The sequence below is a fragment of the Haliaeetus albicilla genome, chromosome 7, assembly GCF_947461875.1.
Source record: "Haliaeetus albicilla chromosome 7, bHalAlb1.1, whole genome shotgun sequence".
NCBI classification, from domain to species: Eukaryota; Metazoa; Chordata; class Aves; order Accipitriformes; family Accipitridae; genus Haliaeetus; species Haliaeetus albicilla.
In genome coordinates this window covers 13,751,257-13,767,673 of record NC_091489.1, presented here as the reverse complement: position 1 = coordinate 13,767,673, position 16,417 = coordinate 13,751,257, and the positions used below count along the sequence as shown (strand labels likewise).

The 16,417-nt window shown below is 45.4% G+C and overlaps 2 protein-coding genes and 1 long non-coding RNA gene across 4 annotated transcripts in view; 1 reads left to right on the top strand and 2 right to left on the bottom strand.

The window, feature by feature from the left end:
- Window positions 1–425, bottom strand: part of PCMT1 (protein-L-isoaspartate (D-aspartate) O-methyltransferase) — a 35,900-nt gene extending 35,475 nt beyond the window's left edge. For both annotated transcript variants that reach the window (XM_069786998.1, XM_069786997.1), the window contains exon 1: window positions 155–425. In XM_069786998.1, the coding sequence (XP_069643099.1) occupies window positions 155–410 (256 nt within the window). In that variant the 5' untranslated portion in view covers window positions 411–425. The remainder of the gene's footprint in view (window positions 1–154) is intronic.
- A 1,717-nt stretch (window positions 426–2,142) lies between these two features.
- Window positions 2,143–16,398, bottom strand: LOC138686065 (uncharacterized). The gene is made up of 3 exons (XR_011325382.1): window positions 15,996–16,398; window positions 11,960–12,060; window positions 2,143–2,601 (listed from the first exon to the last, which is right to left on the bottom strand). It is a non-coding gene; the product is annotated as an uncharacterized lncRNA (long non-coding RNA).
- NUP43 (nucleoporin 43) lies at window positions 6,756–15,771 on the top strand. Its single transcript, XM_069786996.1, has 8 exons — window positions 6,756–6,918; window positions 7,244–7,366; window positions 7,652–7,729; window positions 8,649–8,826; window positions 11,097–11,232; window positions 12,151–12,302; window positions 13,292–13,414; window positions 14,683–15,771. The coding sequence occupies exons 1-8, from the start codon at window positions 6,799–6,801 to the stop codon at window positions 14,895–14,897; spliced, it is 1,125 nt and encodes a 374-aa protein (XP_069643097.1). The 5' UTR covers window positions 6,756–6,798; the 3' UTR covers window positions 14,898–15,771.
- Window positions 16,399–16,417: the final 19 nt, after the last annotated feature.

The following is a 16,417-nucleotide window of genomic DNA, read 5'->3' as shown; positions in this document are numbered from 1 at the left end:
GGGCGCCGCCTTCGCCTCCTCCCCCCGCGCCGGCGCTGCTCCTTGACAGTTGGCGGCTGGGCGGGCGCCGCGGGAATGCGAAGTGCGTGACGGCCGAGCGGCCGGTAACGGTCGCCCCGCGGCTGAGGCGAGAGGGGCCCCGCCCCGGACTCACTGCGGAGGTTGTGGATGAGCTCGGAGTGGCTGGCGCCTCCCGACTTCCAGGCCATCGCTAGACACACTCTGCGGAGCAGGTACAGAGCCGCCTTCAGCGCCGCGACTGCGCACAGCAGCTTCCCCAGGAAGGACACAACCTCCAGCGCCGACACAGGCGCCGCCTCCTCGCCTCCTCCTCCTCCCCCCCCCCCGGCCGCTGCCGCGCGCCCGCCGAGGGGAGGGGCCACGCGCCCACCGCCCCGCGCGCCCGACATTCTCCGGCCGCCGCCGCCGCCGCCACCGCTCCGCCGGCCCGCGCTGGCCCCCGCGCATGCGCGCCCATCGCCCCCGGGGGCGCGCGTGGGGGAGAGCCCCGCGCGCGCGGGGGCGGTTGGTCTGCCCGTCAGGGGCCGGTCGCCTCCCGCCCCGCCGGTGCCTGGAGGCGGCGGTGGAGGCCGGTCGCGGCCGCTGCTCCGGCAGCCCGCGCGGGGGAGCCGGCCTTCCCCCTCCCCGGTCGCAGCACCGCCGTCGGCACCCGGTAACACGCGAGCGCGCTTACCGCCGCGGCGCCGCGCGGCCACTCGCACGGCGCTGGCCCGGGGTGGCCGAGCACACGGGTGGCCCAAGCCCCGGTGCCGGTAGCGCCCTCCCGCCCGGCCGCCGGGGCCCGAGCCCGCCCCTCCCCACAGCTGCAGCCTGCGGCGCCAGTCGCGCGGGCTCAGCGGCCGCTCCCGGTTCGCGGGTTTGGTCGCAGGGGCCGCGGATCTCGCGCTGGCGGCTTCGTGAGCGGGTTTGTGAGCTTAGGAGCTCCGTTAACGAATGAACTAGCGAAACGGCACGGCCGTACTTCCCCCCCCCCGCCCCCCCGGCTTTGGCCGCCCTCGTGAAACGAGCCGGCACGCGCCGTGCACCGAAGAAAGGGGGCGGGGCGGCTCTCCCCGGCCTGCCGGTTACGCTGGCGCCGCCAGCGGCCCAGCGCGCGCCCCGCCGCCCTTGCGGCGGAGCCAATTATCGCCGTCCCGCGGCGGGTTGTTTTGCATGGGGCGAGCCTATTGGGCCGCGGCCAGCCCGCGCGGGCCAGGCCTACGTGTTGGAGGCTGCCATTGGTCAGCTAGCGCGGGGGCGCCGGCGGTCCCACCGCCCCTGCCCCGGGGGCGCGGGAGCTGCCCCCGCGGCGGCAGTCACTGCGCGGGGCGGGGTGGGGGGAGGTCGGCAGGCTGCCGGGGGAAGGAAGATGTGACTGAAGAGCTGGGAAACACCACAAAACACGGGGACGGATGGAAGGTGATGGGAGTTGGCACCTGCGTGCGTGGCTAAACGCTGCCGGAGTACCAATGATCTGCAACGGCATCCGCTAGTGCCGTGCTGTTGTAGGACCGAGTTACGAATCAAAATTCCTTTTAAAAGGTGTCTGGGTCACAAAATCGGTAACTCAGCATTTAACAAATGCCAAACGGATGCTTCCGATGTGGCCTTTAGTCTGTCCCAGCGTAGGCACACGATGGAGTAGCAATCCTCAGGAAAAAGAAGCACCTCCGGTTCCTCCCACAGCCTGTAGCATGATGCAGAAAACCATACAATTAACTTCCTACAGTCATGTGATATTCCTGGGTACTCCTAAAGTCCTTAACGATTAACTTTGCCACCAATATTCATTTGCCACCTGTTATTTATCTGTGTTTCTATTGGTTTTAAGGGAAAGCAAATTCCATTATTGCAGACAATTTCGGGGAACCTGCTGTCAGTGCTGTGACTTTTGCATTTGTGCCCCCTTCTGGTCCCCGTGAACGAGCTTCCACACGCCCGGGACTGCAATTTTACAGCGCTTCCTCTCCTGACCAGGCACAACAGCGCAGGTGTGTCATCTGCTTGGTACCAACTAGACAGCATGGTTTTCAGTTCTTTGCTTTTGAAACGTGAGAATAGTGATACCTAACTATTAATAGGTAGGCCCTACCAATAGTACATTGTATAAACATTAGAGAAAATAAGGTATCATCCAGCAGATACAATTTCAAATATTATATTGTTTATTAAAAGCATTCCTGATAAAAGGACACACACAGCCTAACATACCACCATGGGAGACACAGATAACATTGTCCTCTGTGCGAGAACCCATCCTGGGAGGGATGAGCCTGTTCCAGCTCCACACAACACATGTACTCCATCCCATCATTGCTGGTTCAGGTGAAGAAAATGAGGTAAAGGTGGGAATCTGCTTTTATGGCTAGCAGTCAGTCCAGGGCAAACCTGGCAGTTGCCCAATGCATACACCAGGTCCCATCCATAGAATTCCCAGACCTTTCCCATCTGGTTCTTTTAATCCTGGAGACAGATCCACTGCTTCATTCTGTATTCTCCATCTAACTTCTCCTAAGCATGATATGGCAACTGCTCTCCAGTCTGTGAGAGACTCCCAGCCTGCCCCAGAATATAAAAGGTCCCCCTGTTACATCCAGTGGGCTGGGAGAGAAGGAAAGAAGCCATGGAGTTAGAGGAATCCCCAAAGGGCAGCAAGTACAGAGAACAGACAGACATTGTAAAAATACACACACAAAAATACTTCATTCTTTTAAATGCAAAAGACATTTTCTGTTGTCAGATGCAAGCAAACTGCATTGCTGTCACATAGAGAGGTTGTTGGCAGGAAACTAGCTGGCCCATGTTTAAAAGCATTCCAGGGATACTTGCCCCCTTGGGAGACCAGAAACACAAGAGAAACCATTTACATACAAACTGAGCAGGAGCAGCTTCAATTAGTGTTAAGCTTGTCACAGAGCACAAAGAAAGAGCCCACCTTTATCTCCTAGGAACTTGCAGACTTGCCCAGGCACTTTCGGACTGAATCTACCTATTGGCAGTCTCTTGGCATGACTATTCAGAGAATGACAACAACATAAGTGTGAGCCTTCCTAACCGATATCTGGGGTGTCTTGGATGGATTCCAGGCATGTGAGAAGGAAACAGCACTTGGCTCTGCAGGTTTCCAGGAGCTTTAAGACAAGCCAAGTTGTCTCAAAGGGCCCAGAGAAACTAACATGCACCAATAGCGACAGGATGCACCCATTTGTGCAGTAAACAAACAAACATGAGGGTCCCTAGCTCTTTCTGCTCTATAACCCCAGGCTATGAGTCCATTTTTTAGACTTATTAAGAGCATATCCATTAAGGTAAAACTAAAAGGAACGTAGACATTCTACACTAGGGTAAAAGACAAGCAGAAATTTTTAAAAATATGTTTTCTGGCCATCAGCATTCATGTGGAGCCTCTCCACTTGCTCTGACACTGGCATTCCTGTATCCTCTTCTCCCTCACTTGTCCAAACCAGTGTAAGCAACTTGGTCCCTGGATGCCCACTGTCGGTTGCAGGCACCTCCATCTTTCACAGGTACAGCCATCTCCCTAGACTCTCCAGGGAGCTGGTGCATGGCCCTGTTAGGGAAGAGGCATGGGAATGCCAACAGACAGAGTGGGCCATCACTTGACCGTTCTGACACGGACATCCCACTAATTGTAAGCAGGTCAGATCTCTCTCCTTTTCTGCACATTCACCCACATCTCAATTCCTCAGCTGTACTTAGATACATTTATATATAAACCCCTCCATGCTACTATTTCTGTTTCATCCCTTCCCTCCTACCTTATGAACCCATTAGATTTTTTTAAATTCTTTGAATTTAAAAAGCATATGAAAAGTTGATCATCACTGTCTGATCCCATCTGCTGCTGCATATACATACCACAAGCAGAAATTTCCTTGTGAAATGTTCCTGCTGAACATTTCCGCAGTTATGTCCCAAACCCCACACTAACTGGCTTCTACACCTACACTCACTCCTCTCCCTGCCTCCATTCTGTTTTTAACTTAATCACTCTTTTTCATCTCATCTCTTTTCCTGTCTCCTCAAGCCAGTCCAATGCATACCTTCATTTTGTATTTCCATTTCAGAAATTTACATTATTTTGAACTCGGCATCCCTCTTTTCCCAGCCCTGCACTCAAAAAGGAGGTGAGAAGGACCCAGGCACATCAGTGACTTTCCACATTAAGGAGGAGCAGAACTGGGACCCCTCCGTGAGGGAAGGTGAGCCTGGAGCCAGGGATGACAATGCCACAAAGCAGGACACCACGCCATGGTGTCTGAGCTAGGCTAGCAGAATAGGGCTGAGGACGGTAGTGGTTTTGCCATCAAGCAAAAGCAAAGTGACAAGTCAGGCCCCGAGTCAAGCCAGTCGCCAAGTCAGGGACATGGCTGGGCACAGGCCCTCCTACAACACAGCTCAGGCCAGGAGAGGGTGCCCCAGCCCAGGTGGGAGCCCCAGGTGAGGGCAAGTAAGGCTTATGAACGGGCTCAGAGCTCTGGCATTCTGCTCTGGTATCTGCTCTGCACTACCCTGCACAGCGACTGCGCTTGTTCAAGAGATCAAACTGGGCACAACTCCAGGAGTTATGACCAACAGTAAATATTTTTTTGGCATCTCCAAATAACTTTCTTAAAATATTGTTGAATGATAATTGGAGGAAAGCAGATTATAAGCAAATAGAGTTCAGAATTAGCTTTATCCTGCCCTAGCACATCCACTGATCTAGAAAGCGCCTTCATTCCCAGGCCCCCTAACCTCTGGCAGAGAGACAGGCATACTTGCAGTTCTCTTTGCTTTCACCCACACTCCTAGCTTTAGCCACATTTAAGGATAATCCATAGATGCTCCTTGTTGTCTCAGCTAACATGTTTGGACCCAATGCGCAGAGTCAGCTTCATCTAGACTTAATGTCCTTTTTGACAGTCTCAGAAATATTTGATGAGGCATATTTTCTCCTGGTGTTTGTTTCCTCCTTCTATTTGTTTATTTAAATCTGCTATTACACTGAAACAACATACTGACACAGTACACATCTTTCATAGTGATCAAACACAGAGAACGTATTTAAAGGTTTATAGAGTAGCCCTAAATCCATCACAGCCCTCACCTCCATCATATAACATGCTGCCAATATTTTCTCAAAAAAAATGTAAGACAGAAGAAAAATTGTGGTTCTTCTTTACCTCTTAATGAAAATAAGCCTCTATGTCCAACCTCTTCTCCTTAATACTTCCCAAATGCTTTTGAACAAGCAATCCTGAGCAAAGAAAGAAACCATCCAAGAACACAAGATAAAAAATACACACAGAAATCACAAAGTAACCAACAAAAATATTTGCCTAATAAAACATTTCAATAATCCCAAAATGTTATCTCTTCCACTTTTAGTTATCTGGTCTGTAGCTGTATTCTGAGGCTGCCTACTGACCTTTCCCATAAGTGTTGTGAGACTTAGCTGAAAATACCCTTGGGGTTGACAGTGACTTGCAGGATTGCTGTTAGCAGCTTAATACAGGGTGCCAGAGGTATTGGCTACTGTAGAATAATAATGCTGCTGCAGCGTGCATCAAAGCTGTTTTAGGGCTTGCAGTATGGTAAGACTGCAATAGCATCCAGCTTTTTGAATATGTTCAGTGTTGGATTCTGCTGTACGTAATTATGAAAAAAAAAATGTTCCTCACAATTGAAGTTCAAATGATGCATAAAGCATATAAAACATCACCAATTTCCTATCACATCTGAAGGATTACAAAACAGCATAGCAGGCTTGATGAGGAACTCAGCAGTGCTGTACAGAAAAAAATCTGGCACATGGCTTTAGCAGGCAAACCGCAGTAACACGGGTGAAAGTTTGACGAAGCCACTGCTGCTGATGCTGAGAAGTGAAGTCCACCTGACGGAACGTCAGAAAGCTGGCAGTGGCAGCTTTGACAAAAATGGAGCAGAAAATCGGGCTGTAAAAGTAGGAAGGTGCTTGTGAGGAAGACCCTTACTGCACTGCAGTGACTGGACAGAGTCCCAGCCTCCGAAATGACAACGTAGCTATGTCAGCCTTTAGCTCGTTTTACAACTAACCTCTGAACTTTTTATTGCACGGTTGTTTAGGCCTCAAGTGAAATGCGATAAAGGAAGTGCATGTGTGCGCTTGTTTGATTTAAGGCGCTATTTGGAACAAAAAAATTATTGTTGTACTTCTGTGCAGGTGGGACTCCGATGGAGGGAGGAGAGTACCACTCGCAGGTATTTAAAAGCCAATCTAGACCAGAGACGATGAGTTGGCGTAAAGGTCATTGATTTTGAGAAGACAAAAGCCGGCGGCGACCTCGCAGGCAGGACACCTACGCGTGACGTGGTGGGGGGAAGACCCCCCGCCGGTCAGCAGGCAGGTAAGCGCACTCCCGCACCTCCTCCTCTCCCGGACCCGATTCTGCGGGTACCGCCTGGGCGGTCGGCGCCCCCTATAGCGGTTGCCGTCCCTGTTGGCAGGGCCGCCCCCCCCTCCCCGGGCGTCCCGCCGTTACCCCGGGACGGGGACGCAAGCCCCGCGCCCGCTTCCCCCGGCTGCCGGTTAGCTGAACGGCCGGGGCTGGCGGGGCGCGGCTGCTACATATGGCGGGGCCGGGCAGGCGGCCGCCCCGCTCCCCCGCCATGGCCGGCCCCGGCCCCGGCCCCGGCCCGCCCGGACGCGCTCACCGCCGCGCTCCAAGCCTGTCCCTCCGCGCTCGCCGTCGCGCCGCAGCCAATCAGCAGGCGCGCGGCGGGGCGGGAGGCAGCCGGCGCGCGGTGGGGGCGGCCATGGAGGACGTGTGCGCCAAGTTCGTGTCGCAGAAGATCAGCAAGACGCGCTGGCGGCCGCTGCCCGCCGCCGCGCTCCAGCCCCCCGACCTCTTCGCCACCGGCTCCTGGGACAACGAGGTAGCGGGCGGGCCGGCCGGCCGGCCCGGCGGCGCGGCGCGTCCTTCGCGGCGGGCCCCCCGAGCCTCCGCCGCTTCGCGTGGGAGAGGAGGGCCGGAGCTTGCCGTGAGCGCTGCCCGAGCCGGCGTTTACCTGACTCTGCCTCGCTCGCGTCCCTAAGGAAGCCGGGGGGCCGGCCCGCTGCTCGGCAGGGTTATCCCGCGGGGCGAGCCCTTCCCTGCGGCCCCTTGCTTTCCCTGGCAGCCGCGAGGAGGCCGTGACACCTAGGCTGGCTTACTGTTAAGGTACTTTCAAAAGTCAAACCGGTGGTGTCGTTTCCCTACAGGATAACAGGATCTCCATTTGGTCTGTTGGAGAGCTTGGAAATGTGGGCCTCGGTGGTGAATATCAAGGAGAACCTCAGCTGCTGTGTGACATCAGGCACAACGGTGATGTTATGGACATGCAGGTAAAGTAGCTTGTTGAACAGATCTGTATTTTTTAACGGCTTGTCACTTAAGAGAAATTAAGTGATAGGGAGCTGTCAAAATGCTGAGGTTGACAAAAAATCCTGATGAAGAAGAAGGGCAAAGAACCAACCAGTATCGGTTTGTTGTGTGGTGGTTTGGGTTTTTTGTTTGGTTGGTTTTTGGGTTTTTTTACTGTATCTACCAATAATTTAGGTTCCTCCAAAATCAAAATGATCATCTTGGTACTGACGTCAACTGATAGTGTGCTTATTATCTCTCTTTAGTTTTTGGATCAAGAGAGAATCGTGGTTGCCTCATCAACAGGAACTGTAACTGTATTCTGTCATCATCAAAATAACCAGGTAAGTAACTTGCACTGGCTTTAAGCTGCTATTCTGTGTAATACAGGTCACTTTGATCTTAGTGTAAGATTTCTCAAAACTACTAGAGCAAGAAACATTTGCATACCAAAATAAATTTTTTGCATTCTGCTAGAAAAAGCTTTGGCTTTATACATACAAGGAAAGAAAAAAGCATTTTGCACACATACTACAGAGATTAGATTGCAGATAGGCTGGGGTATCCATTAGTATGTATCTGTAATCAAATAGTCCATTCACTGATAACATACTTCAAGAGTATGGATTGTTTTGGGGGAGTGGGTATTAATGGACTGGTACCTGCCTTATTAGAGTTTTTGCACTCTTAAACTAAATGACTCATGTTGAATTTCTTCTCACAAGTGTCATGTGAGGGAAGATTTGTAAACTCTGTAGTCTTTTGCTTTGATTATAAAGCACTGAATATAAATGCATAATGATTTTTGTATATATATTCACAGTGACACAATAAAGACTAGTATCTGTTAATAATTTGATGTGGTACCTAAAATAAACTAAATTCCTTGCACTCAAAATCTAAATCTGACCTTATGTTTTGTAAAGGCCTCAGCTCTTTTCCCTTGTCCTGGAGAAAGATTGAAGGGATAAGTCTAGTGGAAGACATTTCATAGTTCATAAATAGATTGTGTTCTTTCTGGTTTCTACCTCATGTGAAAAAGGTGGTTCAGACAAGAAATAATCAATGCTTCATTGACGGGTTGTGTGCTCAAGAGTTGAGGAAAATACAGATCTCTGATTCTTATTTGTATAGAAGATTCTCATTCCGGTGAGGTAGTGTGGCTTTCATGGAGCTTGTTTCTGGTTTTGTGAGCATTCTGGAAGCTTTGGTCTATCAGGATCATTATTTAACAGCAGAATTTCATGTCTTGTTACCGCTTAGACTTTATCTGCCAACCAGCGGTGGGAGAAAGCCCATTATCACGTGGATCAAAACACATCTTGTGGTGGAGCAGCGTGTACTGGAGTCATTTGCAACAACCCAGAAATTGTCACTGTTGGGGAAGATGGGAGAATAAATCTCTTCAGAGCTGACCAAAAGGATGCAGTAAGAACTATAGGTATGTCAAATAACTGCTCAAATTAGTTTAGTTGGGAGTGGTTTGTTTGGTTTTTTAGTTTCTCAAATGATAACAAAAAAAAAAGTCAGTTGAGAATTGAATTAAATATTCCAAGTTGAATGCATTTGCTCCAGATTATCCCTGTATTCCTCAAGACTTCAGATGCTTGAAGCATATTTCAGATGTATTTCTATATTCATTCAGGTATTTGTAACTTAATGTTTTAACTGATGCAGAAGTTTCAAGCCTAACATTCTCTAGACTTCTGTTTCATCTAGAATTGTTAAATGCTATGACAGTGTACATGAAATATGGTTAGATTTCAAGAAGTATTGTGTCTCAAGTTCTTCTTAAGCGGAGGTCAGTGAAATGGTTATTTCAGTTCACTATTTGTACTAAGATCAATCTTCATGATGTCCATATATAGAAACATCTATTTCTCTGTGTCTAAAGGAACACCAAGAACCAGAAACCACTGTTTGTACCCTGTTCTTCTATCAGATATCATGGCTTACACTGATCATCTTTCCCTTAATGAAAAAAGCTCCATATTTCCTAGAGTAATAGATTATGTGATAGAGTAAGATAATTGTGGAAGGTGTCAAAACTTCATTATTCCCAACCCTTCTATCATGCTAGTCTTGTGGAAATAGAATACAAGTTTGTAGCACCTGTTGGAAATGCAACTTAAAAGCAGAAATCATTTAAAGGACAGTAACACCATGTTTGATAGTGGCATTATTAAACCAGGACATTCTCCCTGAAACTGCAGTTTGACACAGCACCTGTGTTTCTCCTCAAGCAAAGTCTTTGCTTCAACAGATGAAGGAATTCACACAGTGATAAGCCAATAAAGGAAGGAAGTGCTGTGGGATTTCTAGACAGGTTACTTGTGTGTGCACAGCTGTATATACACACATAAGATAAATCCTATTAATTGCATACAGCCCTTTACTGAAGCTCCTTGAGAATTCCTGTAGGAAACCTTCCCATGCTTTTTAAAAAAAAAAAAAAATAAGTAGCAGGGCATGAGGCAGATTTTATTAGCACAGGCACACAGAACAGGATAACTTCCCCTTTGAGGGCCGAGAACATTAACTAGTTTAAAAGGATTTTTTTTTTTTTTTTTTTTTTATTTTTACTTATACACAGATACTAACACAGAGTGTTCTGGTGCAAGTTTAATAGAGTAGAATGTTTTGCGGACTCACAGGAAGCAGATGTCCACAAAAAAATTGGTATTTTTCTCTGGGCAATTGCTCACATACTTACATACAGATTTAATAATGTGCAGGATGCGAGTTGTTAGTTTTCTTAGTGCTGACTTAATAGTACTATGTAAAAATGCTTGCTTTGTAACCAGGCATTAATGTAATTTGCCTGTCTCGCTATCAGAAAAGGCTTCCATCTTATGCAGCAAAAAATTCACCTATGTTTTCAGTATGGGCTTACACAAAGAACTTTAAAATACTTGAGGTGAAAGTAGACTTAACAATGTTACCCCATCGTAATCAAGATTAAAAGTTTATATATAAATAACAGAATGAAAATATAAGAAAATAGTGTCTGTGTTCTCTCCTAAAGCCTCATAAGTTTCACCTCAATACTGTGAAGTGTCTGACATAGTAAATTATTGTGACCAAAAGAAGCACTGGAGGAAAGGACCTGAAAAAAGAGCTTTGCCATTTAGTTATTACAAGCACAGCGAAATTCTGATTTGGCTTTAGGGACATGGGTGGATATCAGATTGACAGTCCTTGGAAAAAGTCTAAAGAAGTTGGTGAATTAAGTGCTTCTGTATACAACTGCTTAATGTTCTCAGCCAGAGTTACTGTTTGTTGTGTTCAAAAGAGCAACTGCTTTATGAAAAGCTCCATAGCTTGCCTGCTGTCAGTAGAGGCAGAGCATATAAAGAAAACTCTTATGAAAACCACGGACCTGGCTAAATTGATTCCTCTTCTTAAGAACTATTGGAAAGAAATCTTATGGATCAACAAGTAGTTCAGTAAGCACTAGAGCTAATTAAATACAGCTTCTTACAGATTTGTCTCAGTAGTGTTTAATATAGGAAGCAAGGGCTCCTTTTTCACAGGGTACCCTTGCAAGACTTAAAATTCACATGACACAGGTCTGTCTCTGCCCCCGAAAATGCAGGTTGTAACCAGGTTTAAGCAGCTGTGTTCTGTTTTCTAAAAAGAGTTATTTTGTTGTGATTAAATGGAGACTAGCATTCCATAGGTTTACCTGAATGCTTTCCTTGTCTCTTGCAGACAACGCAGACAGCAGTACACTCCATGCAGTGACTTTCCTTCGCACAACTGAGATCTTGACAGTAAATTCGATTGGACAGTTAAAAATATGGGACCTCAGACAGCAAAGAAATGAGCCATCTCAAATACTTTCTTTGTAAGACTTTAATTTTTTTTTTACATATTTACTGAGAAGCATGTGTTACTTTATATAATCTGATTTAAATCTTTCTTAATACCTTCTTGACAATGGGATGATAAATGATTTTTTTTTAAAGGTTTTTAACTTCTTTGGTATTTAAATAATCAAAAGCAGACTCTGCTTAATGGCTGAATTACTGTTGTGGCTAGGCATTGTATTTAGGTGGTCTGTTTTATGATTTAACTCTTGAAGGACTCTCTCACCTGTACACTTGCTCTTTTTTAAGGGAAAAAAAAAATCACAACCTCAACCCAAAAACACTTTCCCTCATTAAAAATGCTTTACATCTGTTTTTCTCCACAGGCCTAATATAAAGTTTCTGGCACTTGAAATGTATTTGAAAGATAACTTTGTGCCTTATAAGGTATTGTGAGAAAACAAACTGAGCTAGATTCAAATCCTGTTGTTGTCTGTGGAATAATTCCCATTGCTGTTAATAGGCTGTGGTTTAGGTACCTGGTTTTGTTAGTACCCAGTCTCCCTTTGTAACTCTTAGTATATGTTGAAACTGTAATTATAACACGAATTTCAGAGTAACCTTCTTATTATTATAGGCAGAGTATTATCTGTATGCAAGGCTTTCTCACTCCTGTAAAGCTGTCAGATACCTTGCAGATGCCTGTATACCATAGGGCACAGAACCTGATGCTCATCCAATTTTAGCTTCACGTTACTGCCATACCGCTAATTTCCAGTAGATGTCATGCGGCTTCAGCCTGTAGTGACCAGATGCTACAGAAATTGAAGCTGCAGTGGATACTGTTACCTTGTTCCTCAACACTCCTAGGGGGTTAAGAAGGAGAAAACAGAAGCTGAATAAAGAATTCATGTTTGGGTTGTGGGGTTTTTTTTTTTTTTCCTTCTCCTTTGCAGGACAGGTGACAGAGTGCCACTGCACTGTGTGGACAGGCATCCCAATCAGCAGCATATTGTGGCCACGGGGGGCCAGGATGGGATGCTGAGTGTATGGGACATCAGGCAGGGTACTATGCCAGTGTCCCTGCTAAATGCTCATGAAGCGGAAAGTAAGTATCTGAAATGGAGGGGAGAGAAGAAGGTGGCATTTTAGAAAAGTTTCTAACTTCTGTAAAAAATAAGGTGGTGTAGCTGTGATAGAAAACAACCACATAGTTGCTACTTAATGTGTTTTCATCCAGTTGGCTTCAGTTTGTTCCTTCTCTGTATATGAGACTGTTCTTATCTAAAAGCCAACTGTATCTAAACTAAAACTAGACTTAGTAAGCAGTTCTTTAATGAGTTGTTAGATGCATTTAATCAGAATGGCTGTGTTTCTAGAAGGGTAGGTATATAAATAGTCATAGAAACTGATGCTGTGGTATGCAGGTATAGTAAAGCAAGGATGCAGTTACTAACAAACTTGAAAACATGAGGAAGGAGGGGAAACTGGAGATAGTAGAGATTCATTTGGTGCCTCCACAATGCTGAAACAGCTCACTTTCCTGGTAACTTTATATGAACAAGATAGTAATTCATTTTGTGCTGAAAATTTCTTGACTTGATGCCATAATTATACCTAAGGAGTAAAAATATTTCTTGAGATGTTAAGTTTTACTGACTTAAATATCTTGTCCGCAGTTGTGGTATTTGGACACAAAATAATAATGTGTGTGCTGGAAAGGAATGTGTGCTTTGTGCAAATTTAAACTTAATAGTAGGGAGACGGCATGAGAAAATATTCAGAATGCCTGAATTCAGATAAGATTTTAACCTTTAACAATTTTCGCAGTACCAAAAAAGCTACAAAAGTATCTCCTTTTTTTCTTTTTTTTTTTTTTCCTCTTCCCTCTCCAAGGGGAGGGAAAACTGCAGTAAATAATTAAGGATGGGGTTTGGGGTCTCCTACCTGCACACACTTAAGAATGGAAGGTTTTGGTGGGGGCCTGGGTTCTTGTAAGTGCATGTCCACATCATACTAGCCAAAGTGGACTGAGCAAAGTACTCAATGTTTGTTCTGAAGTGGTTTTTTTATTTTATTTTGGTTTGATACTTCCAGTGTGGGAAGTTCACTTCCATCCCTCCAACCCTGATCACTTATTTACATGTTCTGAAGATGGATCTCTTTGGCACTGGGATACTTCCGCAGACATATCTGAAAAACCGTCTTTTCTTCATCAAGGTAAGGATGTTTGAAGTCAATCTGCACTGAATTTGTCAGTTGGCAACATAATGAAAGTCGATGTTCTCACATGACCCCATTAATAACACAATCCTAATACAGAAAATTAAAAGGTGGTTTCTTGTCTTGGAAAGAAAGCCCTGATAGGCACTTCAAGAAAACTACTTTTAAGGCTAACAGTTGTGTGAGTTTTTTGTGGTCTGGGTTGTTTGTTTGTTTGAGTTTTTTAATTTGCTGTACTCTGTCCAATGTGTGAAGAGGCACATCTAGTATTTCAAAGATAGATCATGTTCATTTACATATTACTATCTGAGTCTCTGAGGGAGATACACAAAATGTTACAATACCAAAATAACTGATGTGTTAATAGGATAGTGGAATTATGAATTTATTACTGAAGGTCATAACTGGAACTTTCAATGAATGAAACTGGATACCTTTGTATTGTAGCAGGATTTTAATTAGATATACTGACTTAATATAAACATTGATTTTTCCCATTTTAGTCACAAAGAGCAATTAATTGCTTTCCACTTCAGACTGTAAACAATGGGGAAACTTTCAGATGTCATTTGCTGCCTTTGGCATCAAAGTTGCCATTCAAAGCTCAGTTCTATATGGGGAAACAGTAGGATAACTAAGTCAAGTTGCACTCTGCATGTTTTCAGGTATATTAAATTTAAACCCTTTAGCACCACTTCAGCCACTTGTTAATTTTATGCTGAATGATAGTTCTCAAACTGTGAGACATCAGTTTGAATGTAAAATGTTGTGTGGAAAAAAATCAAAGTCAAATCCAGGTATATCACTTGCTGCAGGGTAAGTAGGGAGAAGGGACAGTAGGGAATAAGTGCTAGTAAAGCAAAGCTGATGCCCCAAATATAGGAAGACACTGTATAAACAGACTTCTGTTCTTAGGTCTGTCCTTGCTTTAGTCTGTGGCTAGAAAAACTTCTAGATACTTAGACTGTTTGTTCAGCGAGATGAGTTCGTAGCTGTTCTGACCTGTTTGTCTTAGCTGAGGACAGAACTGGTAGCAGGTTTCTGTAATCACTTCAAGTACTTGTTTGGGGTTTTTTTTTTTTTTAGCTATTTTCCTTTTTTTACCAAAGAGATGACAACATCAGGTAACTTCTCTGAAAACTGACTTAAATGTAAAATGGTATTTCCATTATGTCTGCCCCATAGCTACGCTTCTCCAATTCTGAGAATATATAAACTACATTGGAACTTATTTTCCTCTCTTCCCTCTTTCCCTCTCCTTTCAGGAGGAAGAAGTACTACCTATTTTTCGCACAGTACCATTAACCAGTCTGTAGTAAGTGCCTGGCTAAGCAACGATCCTACCAAAGACCGCATGGAAATCACCAACTTAATTCCAAATCAGACATTGTCTGTGAATAGTTTAGATATTTTAGGACCATGCCTAGTATATGGTACTGATGCAGAAGCTATTTATGTGAACAGACAACTTTTTGCATGAAACAACTCCAGTATCCCTTTGAAGTATGGATCACCTTGAACTACTGGGAAATGTCAGGTTTGTTCTTAATGATACTCATTAGTCTGTTATCAGTGTGTGTGGGAGAGGTCTACAGCTTGGTGCTGGTACTGCAGAAGAAATGTAAGGTACCTCAGATTCTGACAGCTGTCACTCGTTACTGATGCTCCTGGATGGGTAACTGACTTCTTCCCTGGTGCCTGTTTGGTTTTGGTTAAGTGGGAAGGTAGTCACTAGAGCAAGATATTTGCTGTAAACTGACGTCCATAATACATGCATGCATATGAAGTGAAGAAAAGGTAAACCCCTGATTTTTGTGGTTTGGGTTTTTTTCCCTTTAAAGATATTTTTTCAGGTATTAATTCTAAGGCCAAACTATGGAGTTCTTTGAAATTCTTTTATGTCAGCTGAGAGATGAGGTTTTTTAAGCTGCATTTTTTTATGTATTTTGGGGAACGTAACTTTTTATGTTAGCTCATGAGAATTGGAAAGGAAAACTGTTAAAGTTGTGAAATGTGAAAGGTTCTATAGGAATCTTAGCATTTCAGTAACATTACTTTGGATTATTTACAGCTTCATCATGGATACTGCATGTTAAAACTTGATAATATGCTGTAACTCTCTCAACCGAAAAGTGGTTTTTTATAGTTAAAGAGGTAATAATTGACATGTGCTGGCTGTGTTTTCAGGTGTGAGAATAAGACTTTCTAAACTTGAGACGTAAGTCTTTGTCACAGTCAAAATGTCCCATCTTGTCTGTTGCAATCTTGAAAGAGTTAAAATTTTATGATTAGTGTTGTACCTACCTTTGTTGCAGAGACCCTTTCTCTTTTTAATAAAAAGTTTTGCACAAGAATACTGGTCTGACTTCCTAAATGAGTTCAAATAGATGTACTTGCAGTCATCTTTGCAGGAAGATAAATAATGGTAAGTTATTTGGACTGACCGTGGGGATACAGTCTGGAGGATGGAGGGAAACCTCGGGATTGGGGCAGCAGCAGATGAAGTTACAAGGTTTTACGTGTCCCTTTCCCTCAAAACCGCTTTAGAGTGTACTGTACTTCCACGTCACAGCCTTACCTGATCTGAATTTCTTGTGTGTCTGGTGGGAGGAGACAGATGGCGCGCCGGGGACAGGGCTGTCCTCCCTTCGTGCAGGAATGGATGGCGTTGCCAAGAGCGTCTTAAATTTTGCTTCCCGGTTGGCCTGAAATGTAACACTCTGCCTGAAAAGAAAGGGGTCGAAGGGCGTCAGTGAGCGATAAATTGACGCGTTTTCCTGGCGGCTTGCACACGTAGGTCACTAACGCGTCCTTCGTTCAGGCATTAGTTGGATCACGGAGGCTCGGCAAAACCTTTTTCCCCGTTAGAAAATCGGTATTTATCCCTCGAGCTCGGTACCGGTGCCTGAAACCCGGCAGCGGCGGGGGGCTGTCTCCCCCGCTGCCCGAGCAGACTTGCTCAGCCGAGCAGCCCGCTGCCGTCCGCGGGGGGGGATGTTG

What these genes read in the sequence shown, in the direction of transcription:
- NUP43 (XM_069786996.1), top strand. Translation starts at nt 6,799, where the DNA reads ATGGAGGACGTGTGCGCCAAGTTCGTGTCGCAGAAGATCAGCAAGACG. An exon ending in GTCATCATCAAAATAACCAG is followed by an intron (nt 7,730 to 8,648) that starts GTAAGTAACTTG and finishes GTTACCGCTTAG; the next exon opens with ACTTTATCTGCCAACCAGCG. An exon ending in AAATGCTCATGAAGCGGAAA is followed by an intron (nt 12,303 to 13,291) that starts GTAAGTATCTGA and finishes TGATACTTCCAG; the next exon opens with TGTGGGAAGTTCACTTCCAT.